Genomic DNA, 23,089 nt, shown 5'->3' with positions numbered 1-23,089 from the left:
AACCTGGGACCCGGTTCCAGACTTGACTGTTTTCTGTGCTCTAGAAAAGAAAAGCTTAAAACTTGGTCTGTTTGCCTCTTGCATTTTCAGCAGCCATATTCTAAAAACATATTATTATCCGTGGGCTTGCCAGTAACAAGCACTAATAGCGAATGTTAGAATGAATGCTATGGTAGAAATGTGCCTATTCTGTTTAATGTAAACCAAGTAAACGTCCACAAACTGACTCAGATCGGTTTTTTCTGGAACAGGAAAGTTAGGGATAAGCTAACTGTCGAAAACAACCAATTTTTAAATGTTTATGTATTCTTAGCTTTATTGGATCCCAACCCATCTCACCTAATTGTCACAGTACAGTATACACTGCTACAGTAACACACCTGCTACACTGAGGTTGACCAACAGAAACCTTTGTAGATCGGCAGCTGGTGATAGCTCACCGAACGCTTTGATTGGCCGGTTTAATGGAGGGTGGGGAGCGCAGCCCTCTTTCCTTTCTCTACCAAGGTTCCTTCATTGGATTGACCAGCTGTCAGGTTGAGCCCAAACCTGCCTCCTTTTGGTGGTGTTTGTCTGGATCGCAACGCAGTAGCCGGGCGGGGGGAAAGCCTCCCCTCGTAAGCTCCGATTGGCTGAACTCAACCTTGGAGGTTTCTGATTGGTCCAATGAAGAAACCAAGGTAGGTTGCTTAGTGATCCTGAGGAAGCTGATGTGTTATTCCTTCTGTGCATCGAAGGATCAGGAAGTTTGTTCTCTCTGCGTGGCTGAGAAGTTTTTCACCTACTCGGTCGGGGGTGGGGGGGTGGGGGTGGGGACAGGTGTCCCCCTGAAATAGAGCGCAAGCTGCAGCCTGAGTTTGGCCGTAACCCAGGAAATAACGTCAGGTAAGCAACGGGGGAAATATCAATACATTTTCTAACGTCGAAAAAAAAAAACCTCCAAATTTTTCATTTTGTGGGGAGAGGGAGGTTTTTATTTATTTAATTTTGGGGCCCTTGGGTTTTTTTTTTCAAATAGGGTCTTTAACTAGTAAATGTCCAAGGGCGATTAATTTTTCAAAGAAAATGCCCCATTATTTTTTTGCCCTGAAGATTTAAAGTTTCTTGGATTGGGTTAGGATATGAGCTCTATTCACCGTGCCAGATAGGGTTAGTGCCTTTAAGCATTTATTTCATGCTTCTCTTCCTCTTTCACTCTTCTTCCCACCTCCCGCCAAGAATTATTTGAAATATAGCCTTGTACAAAGAATCTTTTGTAAGTCACTTCATTTGTATTTCTTTTTTAAACGTTTACATGCATTTCTGAGTATTCATTTTAATCAGTATATATTTATCGAGCAGTTACAACGTTAAAGACATTGTGCTAGTTTCTATGGAGAATATAAAAACCCAAGAAGACAATATCCCTGCCCTCAAGAAGTTTACAGTTGAGAGACAGCCATACCAAAAGAAAGACTATAATAAATACTTTAAAGGAAGTAAGTATAAATAAAGTTGTGTGAACGTACAGCTGAGGAGAGACCTATTCTGGCTATGGGACATAGGGGTAATGGAGAAGCAGATTCACTGAAGGCTTTACAGTGGGTCCTCAATAGGACTTTGAAGAATGTGTAGAATTTAGAAAGGAAGGGAAAAGGGAGAGAACTCCAGCCTGTACAAAGGAGAGAGGTGGAAGGCATGGACATGTTTGAGAAATGGTTTAACAGTACATAATTGGGAGTAATGGAAGATATTACTAGAAGATAGAATGGGATCCAGTCTCTTGAATGCATTCTTTTGATCTTGAAAAAGCTATTTTCAGTAATTGCTGATTTAAAATATTTATTGTATTTCATCTTAAAAATGACATTTAGATATATCTAAAGTATGCTAACTTTAAACTTTATCACACATGGTAGTGCAATTTCTCTTGACTGTAGATTTTAAAAAAACTATAGTGCATGGTATAAAAGGGCTTGTGCTCTGATTTTTTTTGTACTTGAGAAAGAATCTGCTAATCTTTTAACATTCTCTTGCCAGTGCTTTCTGTTGTCAGCTGTTTGTGTATTTGCAAGGTGGCTAGCCTAGGGATAGAGATGAAAGTTACTACACATGATCTGAGTGTTATTCTGTAGACTGGTAATCTCCAAAGTGAATGCATGAAATGAGTCATTAGGGTTTGGGAAGGAAATATTAGAACATATATTTCTATTTAGTTTTTCTTAATTTTTTTTCACTATTTTTTTGTATGTTTTATAATGAACTGTTGAATATTTATAGAAATTGCACATAAATTACTGTATGCTCTTCGGAGCTGGATGCTCACAATTTTTTGCTGTTCCATATTATTTAACTTGGGGAGAATCCATTTTGTGAAAGGAATCACAATGATTATGTGATTAGGTTATGCACAAGAAATCAGCACGCTTAAAAGTCGGTCCTGGGCTTCCCTTGTGGCGCAGTGGTTGAGAGTCCACTTGCCGATGCAGGGGACACGGGTTCGTGCCCCGGTCTGGGAAGATCCCACATGCCGCGGAGCGGCTGGGCCCGTGAGCCATGGCCGCTGAGCCTGTGCGTCCGGAGCCTGTGCTCCGCAATGGGAGAGGCCACAACAGTGAGAGGCCCGCGTACCACAAAAAAAGAAAAAAAAAAGTCGGTCCTTTCTACTGGTCTTTAGAATTAATGATTTGATTTCTTGTCAATGCCTCCAGTGGAGTTCAACCTATTTTACTTTGGAAAAGATATTGTTATCCACCTAATTTTTTCTGGTCATTACTCTTTCCTTTCTTTATTTAAGTTTGTAAATATTTCTTACCTATATATATTTTTAGTATGCATTTATGAATATCTAGATGTTTATTTACATAAGCACACATATAGATATTTTTTCATCACCCCCTCCAGAGACAGGTAAGAATGACCACTTTAACTCACCGGGCCCGTCGTACAGAAGGAGGGAAGAACTCTGAAAAGAAGGTGGAAAGTGAGGAAGACACTAATCAAGACAGAAGTCAAGACAATGAGGACACTGAAGACTCTAAGGATATCCGCCTCACGCTTATGGAAGAAGTATTGCTCCTGGGACTAAAAGATAAAGAGGTAATGCAATTGGATTTGCTATGCTGTCTCAAAGACTTAAATATTGGAATGTTTTTAGGAAGTAATCTGATAAAATATTTTCATTAATACTAAATTGGCCTTAGAATTGTGCTTCAGCCATCTGGGGGATGGGGGAGTTTGGGAGGATGGTTGATACTTGGAGGGTAAAATCCAGAAGTATAATTCTTGAAGTATAATTTAATTACAAAATTACTCCAGAATTTTAGAAGATGTAACACAGTATAAAGTGTTTGTACTTGTAGTTTCCCAAGTGAGATTGATGGTGAAATAACCTCTTATTAAACTAAGAAAGAGGGCTCACACATTGAAGTCTTCTTGAGCTTTGGGGAGAAAAGTCTTTTAAATGAGAAGACAAGGAACATGTATGATTAGCTGTCTTACAAAAATAAACAGGGGTTGGTTTCTTATAATACAGAAGAATAACTCTTATTCTATTCTGTGTATCTTTATTTTTATTAGTGGTTTTGGACAAGCAGAGCAGCTATTTTTTTAAAAAATATTTATTTATTTATTTGGCCGCGCCGGGTCTTAGCTGCAGCATGTGGGATCTTTGTTGCCGCGTGCAGGATCTTTAGTTGATGGCACGTGGGATCTTTAATTGCAGCATGAAAACCTTAGTTGTGGCCTGTGGGATCTAGTTCCCTGACCAGGAACCTGGACCCCTTGCACTGGGAGCGAGGAGTCTTAACCACTGGACCACCAGGGAAGTCCCTCTATTCTGTGGATTTTTAGAAGTTAAATATCAACAATTGATGAGGATTATTTTAGAAAATGTTTTAAAATTAATTACAGCTTTCCCTTTTTTCTAATTTTTCCCTTATTAACAGAACATCTATTTTATAATGAAATTAGTCGAGATAGCAAATCTTGTGATACAACCAAATATTTTCTTGGCTTTTCTATTAGTAGTATACATTATCCTTCACTTGTAATTTAACTTTTTATTGTCTTTTCTCATCACTTTCTTCGCTAATGAAGAGGTTATAAAAATATACAAATAGGGGCTTCCCTGGTGGTCCAGTGGTTAAGACTCCGCGCTTCCAAAGTAGGGGGCGAAGATTTGATCCCTGGTTGGGGAACTAAGATCTCACATGCTGTGCAGTGCAGCCAAAAAAAAAAGGATATACAAATAATATTTTAAATAATCTACTTCCTTGTTAAGAAGACTTTGGTGAGTACAAAAAGAGGCATATTTATTATTGGCCTCAGTTTTGAAAACTTATCAAATTAAAATGTTACTTTATATTAAAAAAATACTAAATGTGGCTTTGATTGTTGTTCTTAGAAATGAATTGGTTACATACATCCAGTAATATCTGTTCTTTTCTACATTGACTCCTCAACTTGAGAATACCCTTATTTTAGTTTAGTTTAGTTTTTCTTTACCATTTTTCCCTTCTCTGATTTTTGTCATGTTAAATTACCAACTTGAACAGAAATTAAAAGACTTGTTATAGCCTGTGTATTATTAAAACTAACGTTAGAGACATTCCCATGTGTACTTGGCCAAGATGCAAATATATCATAAAATCTTACCCGGAAGAATATATTCCTGTTTGCTGAGAAAGTTGGTGAGGGTCTAGTTTTATAAAAGTCAAATAAATGAAAAAGCAAAACTGACTCTCTAAGAGAAAGTCAGAGTAGGTCTGAAGATTAGGTGGTATAAATACTATTTTGAGATGTTTACACGGTGCCTAGGAAACATTCAATCACTAAAACAGAAGAGCATATTAGATCTAAAATGCTGTTTTGTTTGTTTCAGTTTTGAATAGGAATGATTAATTTCCTGCTGAACCTAGGTACTAGAATTTTTGCTTCTGTTCTGTAGCAAAACTGCCTTTGGACTTGTCTTTGTGTTCCTAAATTTATAATAGTTAATATAAACTTAAGGAAATAAGATAAAAAAATAAAGGAGCTTGTTTAGAGCTATGATCGTAGTGCGTATTCAACATGTTGGTGAAATACTGTATAAAGATGGGCAGATAATATCCACCTTTTGAATTGTTTGAATTTTATTTTTGGAGATAGCTGATAAATTAAGTTTTTAGCTTTCAGTTGGCTCAGAAAGAATGAGAAATGATAAATCCTTAGGCGTACATAAATAGGAGAGGTCAAACCTTCTGATTTATTAAAGTAGTAATAGTTGTTCCAAAATGCCAGTTACATAACTTTCTCTAAAAAATACTACATTGATTTCCAGCTCAACTTATTTTCTTCTTACCTCTCAAACCACTTGTTGATTTATTTAATCAATGTTTAATGTGCTTAGCATTATACAAATACTAAGGTAAATATAAAATAGTATAATATTTTATACTATAAAACAAATAATATGTCTATATATACTATAAAACAAATAATACGTCTTTTTAAAAATTAAGTAACCCAAAAAAAAAAAAATTAAGTAACCCAAAGCTCCATCAACAGAAGAGTGGATAAAAATGAATCGTTCATTTATTTAAATGAGTATAAATATATTTTTATATAGAATGAAAATGAACATTGTTACAAAACATGTATGATTCTCATATATGTTCAACAAAGGAAGCCAGACACAAAAGAATACATATTGTATGATTATGTGTATATAAAATTCAAAAAACTAAACTATGGTATCTGGGATTGCATATTTAGGTGGTAAAACATACAGAAAAGCAAGAAGGGGATTACCATAGTTGTTAGGGTAGTGAGGAGCAGGGGAGGAGGGGAGTTTTAGTGATTAGACAAGAGCATGAAGGGGTTTCTGGGTGCTAACAGTTTTCTATTTCTCTACTTGGGGAACGTTTCATGGATATGCACTTGGGGATAAATCATTGAGCTTTTCACTTTTGTGTACTCTTCTGTGTGTGCATTACATTTCACAATTCAAAAGATTTTTAAAGAAGTAAACGACAACTAAAAAACAGCAAGTGTTTCCAAGTTAGAACAGTAAGAGCAGAGGAAGTTGGAGGAAGGAGAGATCATCATAAGTGGAAATAATCTGGGGAAGAACAGAAGGCAGTAAAACCAGCTGGGCCTGTAAGAATGGATAGGATTTACATAAATGGAAGAAGGGAAGGGAACACATTCTGGATGAGTGAGCAGAGGTTTCATGAGCTTGATGAATTTGGGAGATAATTGAGTACCAGTATGACTGAAGTAGATGGTGTTTTTAGAAAACCATGAGATTCAGAATTGACAAATTAGACTCAGATCAGAGTAGGAATGATTTTAAGTGCCAGGCGAGACTTAGACTCTTTCCTTTAAGTAAAAGAGGATCAGCCTGATGAAAACAGCAACGTCCATTTCATTTTTGTATACAATTGAAGGATATTTTTGCTCTGTGTTCTTTGTGAGTATATGTTTTGGTATATATGTAATTTCTTGTTTTTTCATGGTTTATTTGTGACATGTCAAAAAAAAATTGCCAAATGTTAAACTTTGCATCCCAATGTCTCAAAGTTCACTTTTGCTGAAGAGTTTCATAAAGTTTAAAGTATAGAACCTAATGCTATAATTTTTTAAATTATGTTTTAAAAAGCCTATATGTAGAAAATAACATAATGAGACTAATATTTCAAGAATTGTAGGCCTAGAAAAAAATGACAGCAGGTCATATAGTCAGATTGCTCGTGAAATATTACTGTCATCCTTTCTTAAGAGTCTTCTGAGTAGTAGCTGCCACAGACTAGTTTAAAATATTAAGCTTCATTGTCTTGTGAAATAATCAAGAAATTTTTATGTTGAAGAGTCTAACCTTTCAAATATGTTTAAAATTAGATGTTACCTCAGTTCAGTAACACTGACCTCAACTGAGAAAATTAAACTTGAGCACCAGCCTGACCAAAATAAAATAGATTTATTTCCTGTTGAAATCAAGATCCTGTTTATTTGTCATTATTGCCTTTGTTAAGAGTTTTGATATAGATATTTGTATTGATTCACGGACAGTTAATGCTTTAATTAAATTACTAATATATTTAAAACTTCTTTATGAAAATCTTTATAATTAAGTTACCTGTAAGAGGAGTGAACCTACTAATGCTTTTGACTTTTGGCCATAATCTTTTAAATTTGGATAGTGTTTTTTAGCCCTCTTCCCTTCCTTGCAAAGCTCTTGCTTAATAATGCCATTTATTGAGTGCTTACTAAGCACTGTGACATAAAAGCTTTTCACCATATTTCTCATGTCACTGGAGTAAAAATCGAAAAGAAGTATTGTTCATTGGTATTAGGGAAATATATTTTCATTCATTTGTTTAGTCACCAAAAATTTATTGAATGCCTCATATATGTCAAGTGCTGAATATTAGAAGAGAACAAAAACAATAGTCCCTGCTTTTGAGATTACTTATAGTCTAGTGGCCTGGGAATGGCTGGAGAAGTTAGGAGGGGGTCAGGAAAGTCAGTGGACTGTTGGAGTACAGTGCGATATATGCATAACTATGTTCTGAGTACTGTGGAAAGTAGTAGGTGGGAGAGGGAAGGAGAAGATATACTGGGAAAGACTTCTGGGAGGGGATAACTCTTAACCTGAATTCTGAAGATAAGCAAGAGTTAGTCTGTGAAGAGAGACAGTTTCTAGGAAAAAAGAACATGAGCTGGATGTTTGTAATAATTTCAGTGATTTGCAGCTAGAAAAATCACAAATATTTGAAAAAATCCCATCTCCTTTAAATGAACTCAGATGTTTTGAAACAAGTACCAGAGCTGGACATCCAGTTGTGTGTTTTATTGTTTAACTTTTCAAAAATTGTGAAATATAGCACATTCCAAAAAGTGTATAAAATACATATGTAAAATTTAACAAGCAATTTTAAAGCAAACACTCATGTAACCACCATCAATAGAACATTATCAGAATCCTGGAGGCATCATCTTGTGCCCTTCCCTAATCACATGCTGTCCTACCTCCCTGTAGTTTTAACATGTGTATATATCCCTAAACAATATATTTTAGTTTTGCCTGTTTTTAAACTTTATGTTTTGAGATTAATACTGTCATGTAGTCTTTTGTCCAATATGTTTGAAATTCATCCATGTTGTTGCATATAATTTAATTCAGTTTATTGCAAGATAGTATTTCATTATATGGATATATGACCATTCATTCTACTGGTAGATGGACATTCAGGAGTCCATTATGAATAGTGCTGCTAACAATATTCTTGTACTTACTAATTATGTTCTTTCAAACAATGTCACTCTTCATACGTATATAAAAATGATAAATCAAACTGAATAAAACTTTCATTTTAAATTATAAAATATGTTAATGCTAAGCTTTTCAAGCTTACTAATGATCCTTCATCAGTTATAATTTACTCATTGTAATTTATTAGCGATGGGAGATTGGAAGTGCAAACATTTTTAAAGCTGGTAAAAAAATCTCAGTGAACAATCAGTAAGTTAAAAAAAATCAGTCACAATAAGTCAGTAAACAACTTGTGGATGAATGGCTATAGAGGGAGAAAGTTGCTCCTCTTTGAAAGTTGCTCAGTTCTAAAACATTTTATTAAAATCAAAAGATTAAAAGTGTAATTTATAATTTAGGTCACGACCTGGTCTTTTAGTTTCCTGATAGCACAAAATGAACAATAAATCTCTTGTCACTAGTATTGCCATTGTGAATAGGGCAAGTGTATCAGAAAGACTCGTTTGTCAGGTTTTGTGGTTTTTATTAACACAGGCTGTTATTAAAAAAGAAAAACTTTTGTTTTGCTTTTTAAAAATTATATCTAGTCATATAACCACAAAGAATTATTTACTATTGGTACAAAAGGAAATAAACTGGGAGACCAATGTCCTATTTTAACAGTAGGAAAATATAGTTTAAGCTGTTTTCATTGAGAGCCTGCCTCTCTGTATGCTCCCCCAACCACCAGTGGCACACTGTTGTCTTCTAAAATATCTGGTATTGATATTAAGACAAAACCCACCCACTTAAATTTGGACTTCTGGCAGTAACCACTGACTCTGTAAACTTGATGGGAGCCATTTCATCTCTTTTGTCTCCCTCTTCATATTTTATTGGTATAACATAAAGTTTTCAAAACATTTTGCACTTTCTCTTGCTTGATCCTGTAAGGCAAATATTATCCTCTCTTTATGGGAGTCAAAGTTAAACTGGTCAACAAATTGTGGAATTTATGTTCAAACCAAACATAAATATACTGAAATGTTTTAATTCTCTTCTCATTTCCTTTTCTATATATTCTGTAACTATTTTCTTTGTTGTTGCCATGGGGACTACATTTAACATCCTAAAGTTATAACACTTTAATTTGAATTTATACCAACTTAACTTGAATAAAATAGGAAAACTCTGCTTCTGTATAGCTCTATCCCACCCCTTTTAGTTCTTGATGTTACAGAATTACATCTTTATACATTTTGTGCCCCGAAAGTTAAACTAATTATGATGCATTAGTCTCTTAAATTATGTACAAAACAGAATGTAGAGTAACAAACCAAAGTTATACTAATACTCATTTTTAGACTAATGTTTTAAAGTGTATTAGTCTCAAAAAAAAGAAAGTATATACCTCATTGGGAAAAAAAATAATAAAGTGTATTAGTCTCTTAAATCATGTAGAAAACAAAAAATGGAGTTACAAACCATTTTTACTATAATACTAGCTTTTGTAATTGCCCATATGTTTATCTTTACTGACATCTTTATTTCTTCATACTTCTTTGGGTTACTGTCCAGTGTCCTTTCATTTCTGCCTGTAGGACTCTATTTAGCGTTTCTTGCAGGACAGGCCTAGTGGTAAAGACTCCCTGAGGTTTTGTTTATCTGGGAATGTCTTAATTTCTCCTTCACTTTTGAAAGATAGTTTTGCCAGATATAGAATTCTTGGTTGACAGGTTTGTTGTTTTTTTTTCTTTTAGCACTTTGAATATATCAGCTCATTGTCTTCTGGCCTCCAACGTTTCTGATGAGAAATTTGTTGATAATCTTACTGAGCATCTCTTGTATGGGACAAGTGGCTTATCTTCTGTTGCTTTCAAGGTCTCTCTTTGTCTTTGACTTTCAACAGTTTGATTTTAATGTGACTCAGTGTGTGTCTCTTTGAGTTCATCCTATTTGGAGTTCATTGAGCTTTTGGATATTTATATGTATATCTTTCATCAAACTTGGGAAGTTTTTGGCCATTATTTCTTCAAATAATCTCTCTGCCCCTTTTGCTTTCTCTTCTGGAAGGCCCAAAATGTATACGTTGGTTCACTTTTGTTGATATCCCACAGTTCCCTAGGATCTGTTCATCATTCTTCAATCTTTTTTCTTTCTGTTCCTCAGACTCAATAATTTCAATTTGTCCTGTCTCCAAGTTTGTTAATTCTTTTGTCTGCTCAAATCTGCCTTTGAATCCCTCTAGTAAATTTTTTAATTTCAGTTATTATACTTTCAGCTCTAGAATTCCTTTTTGATTTCTAAGTTTTCAACCTCTTTACTGATATTTCCATTTTGTTCATACATCATTTTCCTGACTTTCTCCACATCTTCCTTTAGTTCTTTGGGAATCTTTAAGATAGTTGTTTTAAAGTCTTTGTCTACTAGGTCTGCCATCTGGTCTTTCTGGGACAGTTTCTGTCTTTTTTTTTTTCCTTTGAGTCAGCATACTGAACTGTTTATATGTCTTATGATTTTTTTTTTTTTTTGCGGTACACGGGCCTCTCACCACTGTGGCCTCTCCTGTTGCGGAGCACAGGCCCCGGACACGCAGGCCCAGTGGCCGTGGCTCACAGGCCCAGCCGCTCCGTGGCATGCAGGATCCTCCCGAACCGGGGCACAAACCCGCGTCCTCTGCATCGGCAGGGGGGCTCTCAACCACTGCGCCACCAGGGAAGCCCGTCTTATGATTTTTTGGACTGAAAATTAGACATTTGAATCTAATGATATGGTAACTCTGGAAATCAGATTATGTCCCTTACCCAGAGTTTGCTGGGGTTTTTTTTTTCAGATTTATTTAGGTATAACTGACAAAATTATAAAATATTTAAAGTATACAACATGATGATTTGATATATGTGTACACTGCGATAAGATTCCCCCCATCATGTTAATTAACACATCCATCACCTAACATATATTTACCTTTGTGTGTGTGTGAGAGAGAACATTTATGATCTATTCTCTTAGCAGATTTCAATTGTACAATACAGTGTTATCAGATACACATCACCATATATAAAATAAACAAATATTTACTGTAACAGTGCAGGGAACTATATTCAGCATCTGTAATAACCTATAATAGGAAAGAATCAGAAAAAAAGAATATATCTATCTATATCTATATCAATCTATCTATCTAACTGAATCACTTTGTTGTATACCTGAAACTAACACAATATTGTAAATCAACTCTACTTAAAAAAAAAAAAAGTAGGTAGCAATACAGTGTTATCAACTATAGTCACCACGTTGTACATTAGACCCTCAAACCTTATTCATCGTGTAACTGAAAGTTTGTACCCTTTTACCAACCTCTCCCTATTTCCCCCCACCCCCCAGTCCCTGGCAAACATTTTTCTACTTTCTGTTTCTAGGAGCTCAGTTTTTTTAGATTTTACATTAAGTGATACTATGCAATGTTTGTCTTTCTTTCTGACTTATTTCACCTCCAGGTGAAATATCTCCAGTGCATAATGCCCTCCAGATTCTTCCATGTTGTCACAAATGACAGGATTTCTGTCTTAAAAAGACTGAGTAACATTTTTTTTCCTTGATCCATTTATCTATTGATGGATACTTATATTGTTTCTATACTTTGGCTACTGTGAAAAATGCTGCAATAAACATGACAATACAGATATCTCTTTGAAATAATGATTTTTTCCTTTGGATGTACACCCAGAAACGGGATTGTTAGATCATACGGTAGTTCTATTTTTAATTTCTTGAGAAACCTCCATATTGTTTTCCATAGTGGCTATACCACTTTACATTCCCACCAAGTGTACAAAGTTTCCCTTTTATCCACATTCTTGCTAGCATTTGTTATCTCTTATCTTTTTGATAATACCATCCTAACAGGTATGAAGCATTATCTTATTGTGGTTTTGATTTGTATTTCCCTGATGATTAGTGATGTTGAGCACCTTGTCCTATACCTGTTGGTCACTTATATGTTTTCTTTGGAAAAATGTCTGTTCCGGTCCTTTGCCCATTTTTAAATTGGGTATTTGGTTTTTTGCTGTTGAGTTATTAATATGTGTGTTCCTTGTGTATTTTAGATATTAATCACTTATTGGATATGTGGTTTGTAAATATTTTCTCCCATTCCATGTGTTGCTTTTTCATTTTATTGATGGTTTCCTTTGCTGTGCAGAAGCTTTTTAGTTTGATGTAGTTCTACTTGTTGATTTTTTTGCTTTTGTTGCTTGTACTTTTGGTGTCAAGTCCAAAAAAAACATTGCCAAGACCAATGTCAAGGAGCTTACCCTCTGTTTTCTTCTTGTAGTTTTACTGTTTCAGAAGTTACGGTCAAGTCTTTAATCCATTTTGAGTTGATTTTTGTGTATGGTGTAATGCTTTTTTTTTTTTAATTGTTGTAGGCTATTTTTGTGCTGAGGATCAGCCTAAAGTGTAAAACTAAGGTCTTCTCAAGTCTTTTCTGAGCCTGTGCCTTTCCTTGGGCATTTACAATAACCTTCTAATTTCCCCTGTGTATGTAGTTACTTTTGAATGTCCTAGTCTTTGGTATCTGGCTCCAAAAAGAGGGGAAAGGAAAATGAAGAGGAGGGAAAAGACATAAGCCCTTTAAATCACCTGGAAGTCACCAGAAGGGGAAAGGCTTGCAGCAAACCAGGGAGGTTATAATAATGGCCTCTGTGTCTGCACCTCCATGATCAGAATGCAGATCCCTGATATCTGATATTTGGAGGACAGGGTCCTTATTGCCCACCCTAGCTCCTAGTAAGGGGCATGTAAGCTGCTCTAAGAACACATGCATGGCTGCCTGCCATGGGGTGAGGGAATGGGAGATGGGTAGCCTCTGCTAAACTAAGATTTGAAATTGACTGGAATTAACTGTAATTTATGATCCACGTCTTCCCCTGGAAGTTGCAAGCCTTCAATAGCCTCCAGAGTTCCGAAATAGTTATGTCAGACAGATTCTACTGATACAGTTGTTGTCTAGGTGGGAAGACAAATTTCTGGTGCTTCCTACTCTGCAACTTCCCAGAATCCCCACATTTGTTTTTTATATATTCCTACCATGTTACCGTCCCCATAATTTGTTTTAATTTAAATTCTACATTTCCTTTCAAAGCCTATCACAAATCAAACAGTGATCTTTGCATTCTCTAAATTCCCTTGCATTTATCATACATCTCAATGTGCTTAGTTACTGCATTTTCTAATTTTCTTATAGGCAGTGTTTAAAGACACAGGCTTTGGGGGCTTCCCTGGTGGTGCAGTGGTTAAGAATCCGCCTGCCAGTGCAGGGGACATGGGTTCGAGCCCTGGTCCGGGAAGATCCCACATGCCGTGGGGCAACTAAACCCATGCGCTACAACTACTGAGCCTGTGCTCTAGAGCCCACGAGCCACAACTACTGAGCCCACACACCACAACTACTGAGCCCACATGCCTGGAGCCCGTGCTCCACAACAAGAGAAGCAACTGCAATGAGAAGCCCACGCACCACAACGAAGAGTAGTAGCCCCCACTCGCTGCAACTAGAGAAAGCCTGCATGCAGCAACGAAGACCCAATGTGGCCAAAAATAAATAAATAAATTTATTAAAAAAAAACAAACAAACACACAGGCTTTGGAAGCAGACATAGCTACATTAAAATGCAAAGTCTACCACTTACTAAATATTTGACTTGGCCTCGGTTTCCACATTATTTCCTTATACTCATTTTATAGAGATAATAATATTGACTTCATAGTGCTATTGTAAGAATTAAATGACTTCTATAAAATGTTTAAATCAGCCTGACACATATAAATACTCAATAAATAATAACCAAACTGAATTGAAATAAGTCAGTCAAAAGATACTGTATGATCTCACTTATATGAAGAATTAAAAAAAACAACACATAGACACATAGCACAGATTGATGGTTGCCAGAGGTAGGGATTGGGGGTGGGTAGGTGAAATGAGTGAAGGTAATCAAAAAGGTACAAACTTCCAGTTATAAAATAAATAAGTCCTGGAGATGTAATCTTTGGCTTGATACCTATAGTTAATAATACTGTATTGTATATATTAAAGTTGCTGAGAGAGTAGATATTAAAAGTTCTCATCACAAGAAAAAATTTGTAATTAACTATGTTTGATGATGGATGTTAAGTAGATTTATTGTGAGGATCATTTCACAATATATACATATATAGAATCATGTTGTACACCTGAAACTAATATAAAGTTATATGTCAATTATATCAATAAAAAATAATAATAGCCATATAAATTTATAATTTAAAAATTGGGAAGTAAAGGAATAAAGATGGGAGAAAGCATAGGAGAAATATTAACTTTTATTTTTTATAGTGAGAAGTCAATTAGATGTGTCTAATATTGAAACATTTACTTTAAACAAAAAACTCAACCTCTTAAATCTATTTTCTTAACCTTAGAAATGAGTCTTTTAGGAAAATCTCATGTAATAAGGAAATGTTTGAAGTTCAGTAATTCCTTCAGTTTCAGTTCATTTTCTTTTTATGTTAAATTTAAGTAAAATTATATTTATTACATTTTACTTTAAAAATAGCACATGTAGGGCTTCCCTGGTGGCGCAGTGGTAGGGAGTCCGCCTGCCGATGCAGGGGACGCGGGTTCGTGCCCCGGTGCGGGAGGATCCCACGTGCCTCGGAGTGGCTGGGCCCGTGAGCCATGGCCGCTGAGCCTGTGCGTCTGGAGCCTGTGCTCTGCAACGGGAGAAGCCACAACAGTGAGATGCCTGCGTACCGCAAAAAAAAAAAAAAAAAAAAATAGCACATGTAGTATGATTTACTCCATTTTTAAAAAATGTTGAGTGTAATGTTACTTGAATTTGACATAAAAGGGAAATTGAGGTTAAACTGAATATTGCTTTTCTTCAAAACAAGATATCATTTACTAAAAGGCCCCACTAAGGTTAAAAAAGAGCTTATGAAAAAAATAAGACTATGTGTGGACCTTGTTTGGCTCCTAGTTCAAACAAACCAGGTATTCTAAAAATGCATTAAATAATTGATGGAATTTGAATGCTTACTGAATACTTGATAATATTAAGGAATTTTTTTTTTTTTTTTTTTTTTTTTTTTTTTTTGGCGATACATGGGCCTCTCACTGTTGTGGCCTCTCCCATTGCGGAGCACAGGCCCCAGACGCGCAGGCTCAGCGGCCATGGCTCACGGGCCCAGCCGCTCCGCGGCATGTGGGATCTTCCCGGACCGGGGCACAAACCCGTGTCCCCTGCATCGGCAGGCGGACTCGCAACCACTGCGCCACCAGGGAAGGCCCTATTAATTTTTTTTAGGTGTGAAGTATTGCATTTTTTTTCCTTCATCTCTTGGGGAAAGTATTGTAATATTTTATGGATGATATGTTACAGCAGCTGGGATTTGCACTGAAATAATCTGGAGTTGGGGTGAGAGGTATAGATGAAAGATTGTACTGGTAGCTATTGAAGCTAGATGATGGATACATAGAGGTTAATAATCTCTATAGTTTGTGTATGTTTGGAAATGTTAAACCAAAAATGTGTTTAGAAAATGGTGTTGGGGTCATGTTTTCTTAAACCACATGATTCCAATTTAGGCAATATCCTATTGACTCCCTGTTATGAAAGATTAAGAAATTACCTCTCTCACAGTTTCTTTTACTTCTACTTCCCAATATTTTATGAAAATTTATAATGTATATGTTCTGTTCCATAATTTACACAAAGCTGTTCTATGAAGGGAAGCCCCACAACTGGGGTGGGGGGAGAAGCAGATGGGAAAATTGGTGGGTATGAGAGAAGATATGTGTATTGCATATATAAAGAAAAATCTGGTTTTACATACACCAAAATGATAATAGGATGATAGAATTATGAGCAATTTTTATTTTATTTTTTATGATTCTTTTTTTCTTTCCATATTTTCTAAAATATATGTATATTACTTTTTAATCAGGGAGAAAAGATCTATTTGAAGACAAAAGATATATCTGCATTTACCTAGCTTGGCTCTTCTGAGGTTTGAACATACCATAAATGCCTTTATGTGTTTCTAAATCTATTTTAAATCATTTGAGGAGTTGTAGGGAAGTAGATTTAGCACCTTAGACACATTTTCAGATTTTTTACTCCCCCTTTTCAACTTTCTTTGGATGGTGTGTAGCAATGAAAATTCCATTTTCTCATAAGTAACAGATTGTGGGAAAAGAAAGGCATGTAAGTTACTGTTACTGTTTTTGGTGCTAACAATCATTTAAACATTTTTTAGAATAAAAAATTGAGGACAGTTTTACTGGCCAAAATGAGATTTAAAGCTTATGTAGGAATATTCAAAGATTACCAGTTGCTTTCCTTTATTTTGTATTTCCTTTTCACTGACAAGGCATTTCCATGTTGTTTTTATTTTCTGAACTTTTGATAGTGGTTTTTATTTTAAAAAGGGTGCAGGGAGAGTTCCCTGATGGCCTAGTGATTAGGATTCCTGGCTTTCGCGGCTTGAGAAATTGTATCCATTTGTCTAGGTTTATAATCCATTCTTCCCAATCATGCTGAAATCATCTGTTAAACCAGAATAACATCCAGGTCACAGTTCCTTATTCCCCATTATGATTAAGCAGAGTGAGCTTTTATTAATGCTTAATCTCTTTTCTAAAATGTCTCTTTTGACATGGATGGACCTAGTGACTGTCATACACAGTGAAGTAAGGCAGAAAGAGAAAAACAAATATCATATATTAATGCATGTATTTGGAATCTGAAAAAATTGGTATAGATGATCTTATTTACAAAGCAGAAATAGAGACACAGACCTAGAGAACAAATGTATGGATACCAAGGTGGAAGGTGGGGGGATGAATTGGGAGATTGGGATTGACATATAGTGTAGCACAGGGAACTCTACTCAGTGCTCTGTGGTGACCTAAATGAGAAGGAAATCCAAAAAAAAAGAGGGGATATATGTATACGTATAGCTGATTCACTTTGCTGAACAGTATAAGCTAATACAATATTGCAAAGCAACTATACTCCAATAAAAATAAATAAATAAAATGTCTCTTTTGGCTCTGTGGACATAGAAATATTAATTGGAGTTAGAATGAATCACATTAATTTATAAAAGAGGAATTTAGATCAAATCCTGGAAGCCACTCTTTTTATAGAGCACTTCAAAGGAAAATAGTAAATTAACTCTTCTTAAAGGAATTTTTTAGAGGAAAAAAATGAAATAAAATTTGTTTTGCTTGTAAAACTTTTTTTTTCGTGTATAATTTTTGATAACACTGGAGATCATCATGCAGACATTGGGCTTTGGAACTGGGCATATAGAAAAGGCTTCAAGAAGACACAGTAAAATTCTTTCTCTCATGGAAAGTGAAGCAATTTTTATGTTGAATCTTCAGATTTGGTCGGGGAGAAGGAGTTTTTTTTCAGTGTAGATAATTTGGAAAAATTAGAAAACCACTTTTTTGGTTGGTTTGTAGACATTATTTTACATAATTATGATAATCCTGAATATACAATTATGTATTTGCCTGTTTTTCATTCAAATTTATCATAAGGATTTTCGAACTATATTTTTAAAAACTCCTTTTAATGATGCTTTAAGTTTCTTTGCTTTCTTTCCTCTTTTTACCCCAAGCAGGCAATTTTAAGATCTTTAACCTTCATTGTTGTTTTAAGGTGTGTCTATAAAGAGGTTTGAATACTTCACTAGGCAGAAATTCAGTGCAAAGTGTTGACTGTCTGAATTTATTGAAATCTTATTGTCCAACCTTTTACAAGAATAAAATAGCATTATCAAAAATTTCTATGTGTATAATCTTTGACTCAAAAATTTCTTCTAGGAATTTATTCAACAGAAATATACATACAAATGAATTTCTTTATAGCATTTTTTTATAATGGCAAAAAATTGTAAACAACCGATACATACATCAGTAAGGACTTGGGTAGATAAACTATAGTGCATTTAGGGGCTTCCCTCGTGGAGCAGTTTTTGAGAATCTGCCTGCCAATGCAGGGGACACAGTTTCGAGCCATGGTCCAGGAAGATCCCACATACCATGGAGCAACTAAGCCCGTGCGCCACAACTGCTGAGCCTGCGCTCTAGAGCCTGCGGGCCACAACTGCTGAAGTCCGTGCGCCTTGAGCCCGTGCTCCGCAACAGGAGAAGCCACCACAATGAGAAGCCCACGCACTGCAACGAAGAGTAGCCCCCGCTCACCGCAACTAGAGAAAGCCCAGAGGCAGCAACAAAGACCCAACGCAGCCAAAAATAAATAAATAAATTTACTAACAAAAACAAAAAACTATAGTGCATCTAAAATGCAGTACTGGGCTTCCCTGGTGGCGCAGTGAGAGAGTCCGCCTGCCGATGCAGGGGACATAGGTTCATGCCCTGGTCTGGGAAGATCCCACACGCCGCGGAGCGGCTGGGCCCGTGAGCCATGGCCGCTGAGCCTGCGCGTCCGGAGCCTGTGCTCCGCAGCGGGAGAGGCCACAACAGTGAGAGGCCCGCGTACCGCAAAAAAAATTTAAGTTAAAAAAAATAAAAATTAAAATGCAATACTGTGCAGTCATAACAATGATTGAGGTAGCTCTGTGTTTAGTGATGTGGAAAGATATCCAAAATAATGGCTAAGTGGAAAAGTTGCCACTCAATATGATCTTATTTCTGTATGTAATATTAACAAATATATAATAGACTATGTATGTAAAATCTAGAAGATATCCACTAAACTATTATGTGGAGGTGATAAGATTATAGGAGACTTTTACTTTCTAAATTATACATTTCTAAAATATGATCTTTTCTTTTTTTTTTTTGACAATCATCTATTACGTTTATAATCAAGACAAAAAATCTACTATCCAAAGATCTCATTCTGCCAATCCTCCAATAGTCTCTGTTGGTCATGAAGTAGTGTGCAATTTTGGTATTTTTAGTAGATCCTAAAATTTTTCTTTTTCTCTTTTCCCTCATGTATATAGCCTTTGGTAATTAAATCTAATGACTGAATGGTGAATTTCAGTATACATGTGCTAGATCATCCTGCATACTAAAGCAGTGGCCCTTTAACACAGCATCTTTATTATAGATGGTTTGAGAATTTACCAAGACAGCTCCATGTATTTAGAGCAAAATGGACTTACAGTTATAATCATTTTTAAAACTCTTCATGTGTATTTTTATACTTTTTTCTATTATGGCATATGATTCAATAAGAAGAAAGTTAAAAAACATTTGAAGAGTTTTATATAATATGAGATACTATTATGGGAAAGGGTGTTATTGAAAAACATACAGTTTATACATCCTGGTCTCCATTGCTTCTTTTTTTTTTTTTTTTAATTCATTTTTGGCTGCCTTGGGTCTTCACTGCTGCGCACGGGCTTTCTCTAGTTGCAGCAGGTGGGGGCTACTCTTCCTAGCAGTGCGCCGGCTTCTCATTGTGGTGGCTTCTCTTGTTGCAGAGCACAGGCTCTAGGCCTGCGGGCTTCAGTAGTTGTGGCACGCAGGCTCAGGGATTCTCATTTATGGTTCTGTTGACAATCTGACATCACTGTTACTGAAACAGAAGTTATATGGTCAGGCAGAAATGAAAAAACAAGAAAAACTTTCCTCTAATTGCTTTAATACTGGCTGAAATGTTTGCACACCTGTTGAGATTCATAAAGTCATCAGGATTATATAGAAGTTATGCCTAAGTATGTTATATATTATAAAGTAAAGTTATAGTTTAACCTTAATGAGGCAGCTAACTTGTATAAACCAAGTTATTAATTGGGAAATAAAAGGCTTACTCCCTCCTTAAAGAGGAGTTACAAGTATTACTCCTGAAGTAGCCACGAGGCGGGCAGTGGAGAGAATTAATCCCAGGTTTTAGTCTAAGATCAGGCCCTCAGGAAATTTGGATATGTCTAGGGATGCTTATGATTCAAGCTGACCTTTTGCCAGGTTAACATATTTACTCTCAATCATAAATTTATGCTTTCAAAAAACATTTATTGAGAAATACTGTATATCAGTCATATACTCTCTCCCTAAGGAATTTATAGTCTACTGAGGACAAGCAGTTGGTTGCAGTGTGATATAATAAATGATAGGGGAGAAGTAGACACACACACACATACACCCAGGTGAGGAATCTAACCCAAAGGATGGAGTGGAGGGAAAGATAATGTTGGAGAAGGTGACGTGGAAGATGTGACCCTTGTACTCAATCCTTAAGAACAAGGAGGAGTTGAGTAAAGAAGAGTATTGGTTCTTCTAGACAGAGAGAACTGTGTGTGCAAAGGCCAGTAGGCAAAAATGATGCATTAAGAGTACTTAAAATGGTTCCAGAAAGCTGGGGCATAGTGTTCTAGGGGAAAGAAGCCAGAGAGAGACTAGTAAGCAGCCTCCTGATTTAAGAGCTATTACTAAAAAATTTGGATTTGACCGGGAGGAGCATTTGAAAGATTTTTAAGCAGAAGGGAAGGGAGTTATATGATTAGCTTTGAGCTTAAAGATCATCCTGGCTGTGGGAAAAATGGAATTAGAAGACCTCTACTTCTGGCAGTATAGTGGTAAGACTTAATTTTTAATGTATTGTTGGGCCTTTGGAATGGAAAGGAAATCTTCAGAGCCCCCAAACAAACACCAAAATTAAAATCCTAGACTTGAGCAAAAAACAAACATGAAAACCAGATTGCTCTGGGGCAAATTACCAGATCAGTACAGAGATTCAGGAATTAGGTGGTCAGGAATAAACTTTTGGGTTGAAATAAAATGTAGAAGCTAGGTTTAAATGTGGTCCCTGTTGTGTGGCAGTCTCCCAGTCCACCATGCCTTACTCTCAGCAGAAGCAAGTGCAGATCTTCCTCTCTAGAGGAAAATATCCTCAATTTAGGCCTCCAGAATCTCGTAGATTCAAAAAAAATTAAATATGGACCTCTTAATCAAATATCATCAAACATACAAAGAAAAATACACGTGAGAAAGAATCAGCAGAAATAACAAATAATAGGTCATTCAAGGACCTTAGATATTAAAATGATCAACCAATATGAAGTATCTATGATATTTTTAAAGAAATATAAGAATCACAAAATGAACAAGAAGAAATGATCACAAATGACCAGGCAAATGTGAAAAATAACTAAATAAAACTTTTAGAGATGAAAAATAGTTGAAATCAAAATCTCAGGGATAGTTTAACATATTAAATATAAATGGAGAGAGTAAATTGGAAGCCAGATATGAACTAACTCTTGTGAAATCAATTTAGAGACAAAGGAAATGGAAAATATAAAGGAGAGATTAAAAGACATGGAGGTTAGAATAAGAAAGATTGAAAGAAAGAAAAAAGGAAATGAAGGAAAGCCAAAATTCTTAGAGGTAAGAATTGAGAATTTTTGAGAAGTAAAAAATGAACGTAGAGGGCTTCCCTGGTGGCGCAGTGGTTGAGAGTCCGCCTGCCGATGCAGGGGACACGGGTTCGTGCCCCGGTCCGGGAGGATCCCACATGCCGCGGAGCGGCTGGGCCCGTGAGCCATGGCCGCTAGGCCTGTGCATCCGGAGCCTGTGCTCCGCAACGGGAGAGGCCACAACAGTGAGAGGCCCGCGTACCGCAAAAAAAAAAAATGAACGTACAGACACAGGAAGCATGTTACCAAATAGGATGCGTAAGTTCACACACAGTCTTGTTGTAGTCAAACTGCAAAACACCAAGAGAGAAGACCTTAAAGGACCAAAGAAAAAAGTCAAATCGCCTACCACAATCAATAAGAGTGATAGATTTCTCACTGTAACAGTGGAAGTTAGGAGGGCATAATATCTTCAATGTGATAAAGAGAAAACTATCAACCTAGAATTTTATGTCCAGAGAAGCAGTATTTTAAAAACAATGGTAAAATAAAGACATTTCATATAAACAAAATAGAGTTTGCCTCCAACAGACTTTCATTTAAGGAAATTCTACTTTAGGAGGAAGGAAAATGGTACCAGAAAGGAGGTCTGAGATGCATGAAGGAATGGTCAGCAAAGAATTTGGTAAGCAACCGAGTAAATCTAAACAAGGGCTACCTGTATAAAATAACGATGATGCTAATAATGATGTCTAATTTGTGAGGTTAAAAAAAAGATAAAATATTGGCAAACTAGGAGAGTGATTAATATATTGATTTGTTTTAAAAATAAATTCGATCTTGTATGAATTTTAAATGATCATGCATGTTAAAATTTCAAAAATAACTTCCTAAAGAAAAGTGAATGTACAACTTCCAAATCAATAAAGTGGAAAACTGGAATTTTTAAAAGATGTTTTTTAATTCTTTGCCACCACTTAGCTTTGTGACCTCTATCATATTACATAACCTCCATAAGCCTTAATTTCCTCATCTTTAAAATGTGGATAATAGTAATAACCTCCCTTATAAGATTGTTGTGAAGATGTAATCATATAATGCATGCAAAAAAGCTTAGCACAAATCTACTGCATAATAAGTGTTCAATAAATATTAGACATTACTGTTATTACTAGTGACTTAGTCTTGGTGATGCTTTAAAGCCATGCTAGAATCTGCCAACATCACACCCACCTTCTCTCCAGTGAGAGGGAACGCTACACACAAAGATAGCTAAAGAGTGTTAAACAGTTCTGATAACACTGATGGGTCTTCCTTGTGTTAATCATAGCTCCTTGTTCAGAACCTTCAGAATTTAATATTGCCTTTCAATAAAAAGTTCAGAGCATCAAGGCTTTCCACAGCCTAGCCCAACCAACTTGATCTCATGAGTTCTCTTTAAATTCTTGAGTTAAATCTGTAAACATATTTGAGGTCTCCTTCCTTGACACTTTT

The 23,089-nt window shown here is 35.8% G+C and overlaps 1 protein-coding gene across 3 annotated transcripts in view; it reads left to right on the top strand.

Annotated features, from left to right (window-relative positions):
• The first annotated feature begins 727 nt into the window (after window positions 1–727).
• GOLPH3L (golgi phosphoprotein 3 like) overlaps window positions 728–23,089 on the top strand; it is a 37,398-nt gene continuing 15,036 nt past the window's right edge. For 2 of the 3 annotated variants that reach the window (XM_067727670.1, XM_067727668.1), the window contains exons 1-2: window positions 728–885; window positions 2,884–3,078. In XM_067727670.1, the coding sequence (XP_067583771.1) occupies window positions 2,896–3,078 (183 nt within the window). In that variant the 5' untranslated portion in view covers window positions 728–885; window positions 2,884–2,895. Of the gene's footprint in view, window positions 886–1,341; window positions 1,479–2,883; window positions 3,079–23,089 lie in introns of all 3 variants that reach the window. The other variant, XM_067727669.1, reaches the window with a different exon arrangement.

The sequence above is a fragment of the Pseudorca crassidens genome, chromosome 2 (assembly GCF_039906515.1).
Source record: "Pseudorca crassidens isolate mPseCra1 chromosome 2, mPseCra1.hap1, whole genome shotgun sequence".
NCBI lineage: Eukaryota > Metazoa > Chordata > Mammalia > Artiodactyla > Delphinidae > Pseudorca > Pseudorca crassidens.
This window is presented reverse-complemented; position numbering and strand designations above follow the sequence as displayed.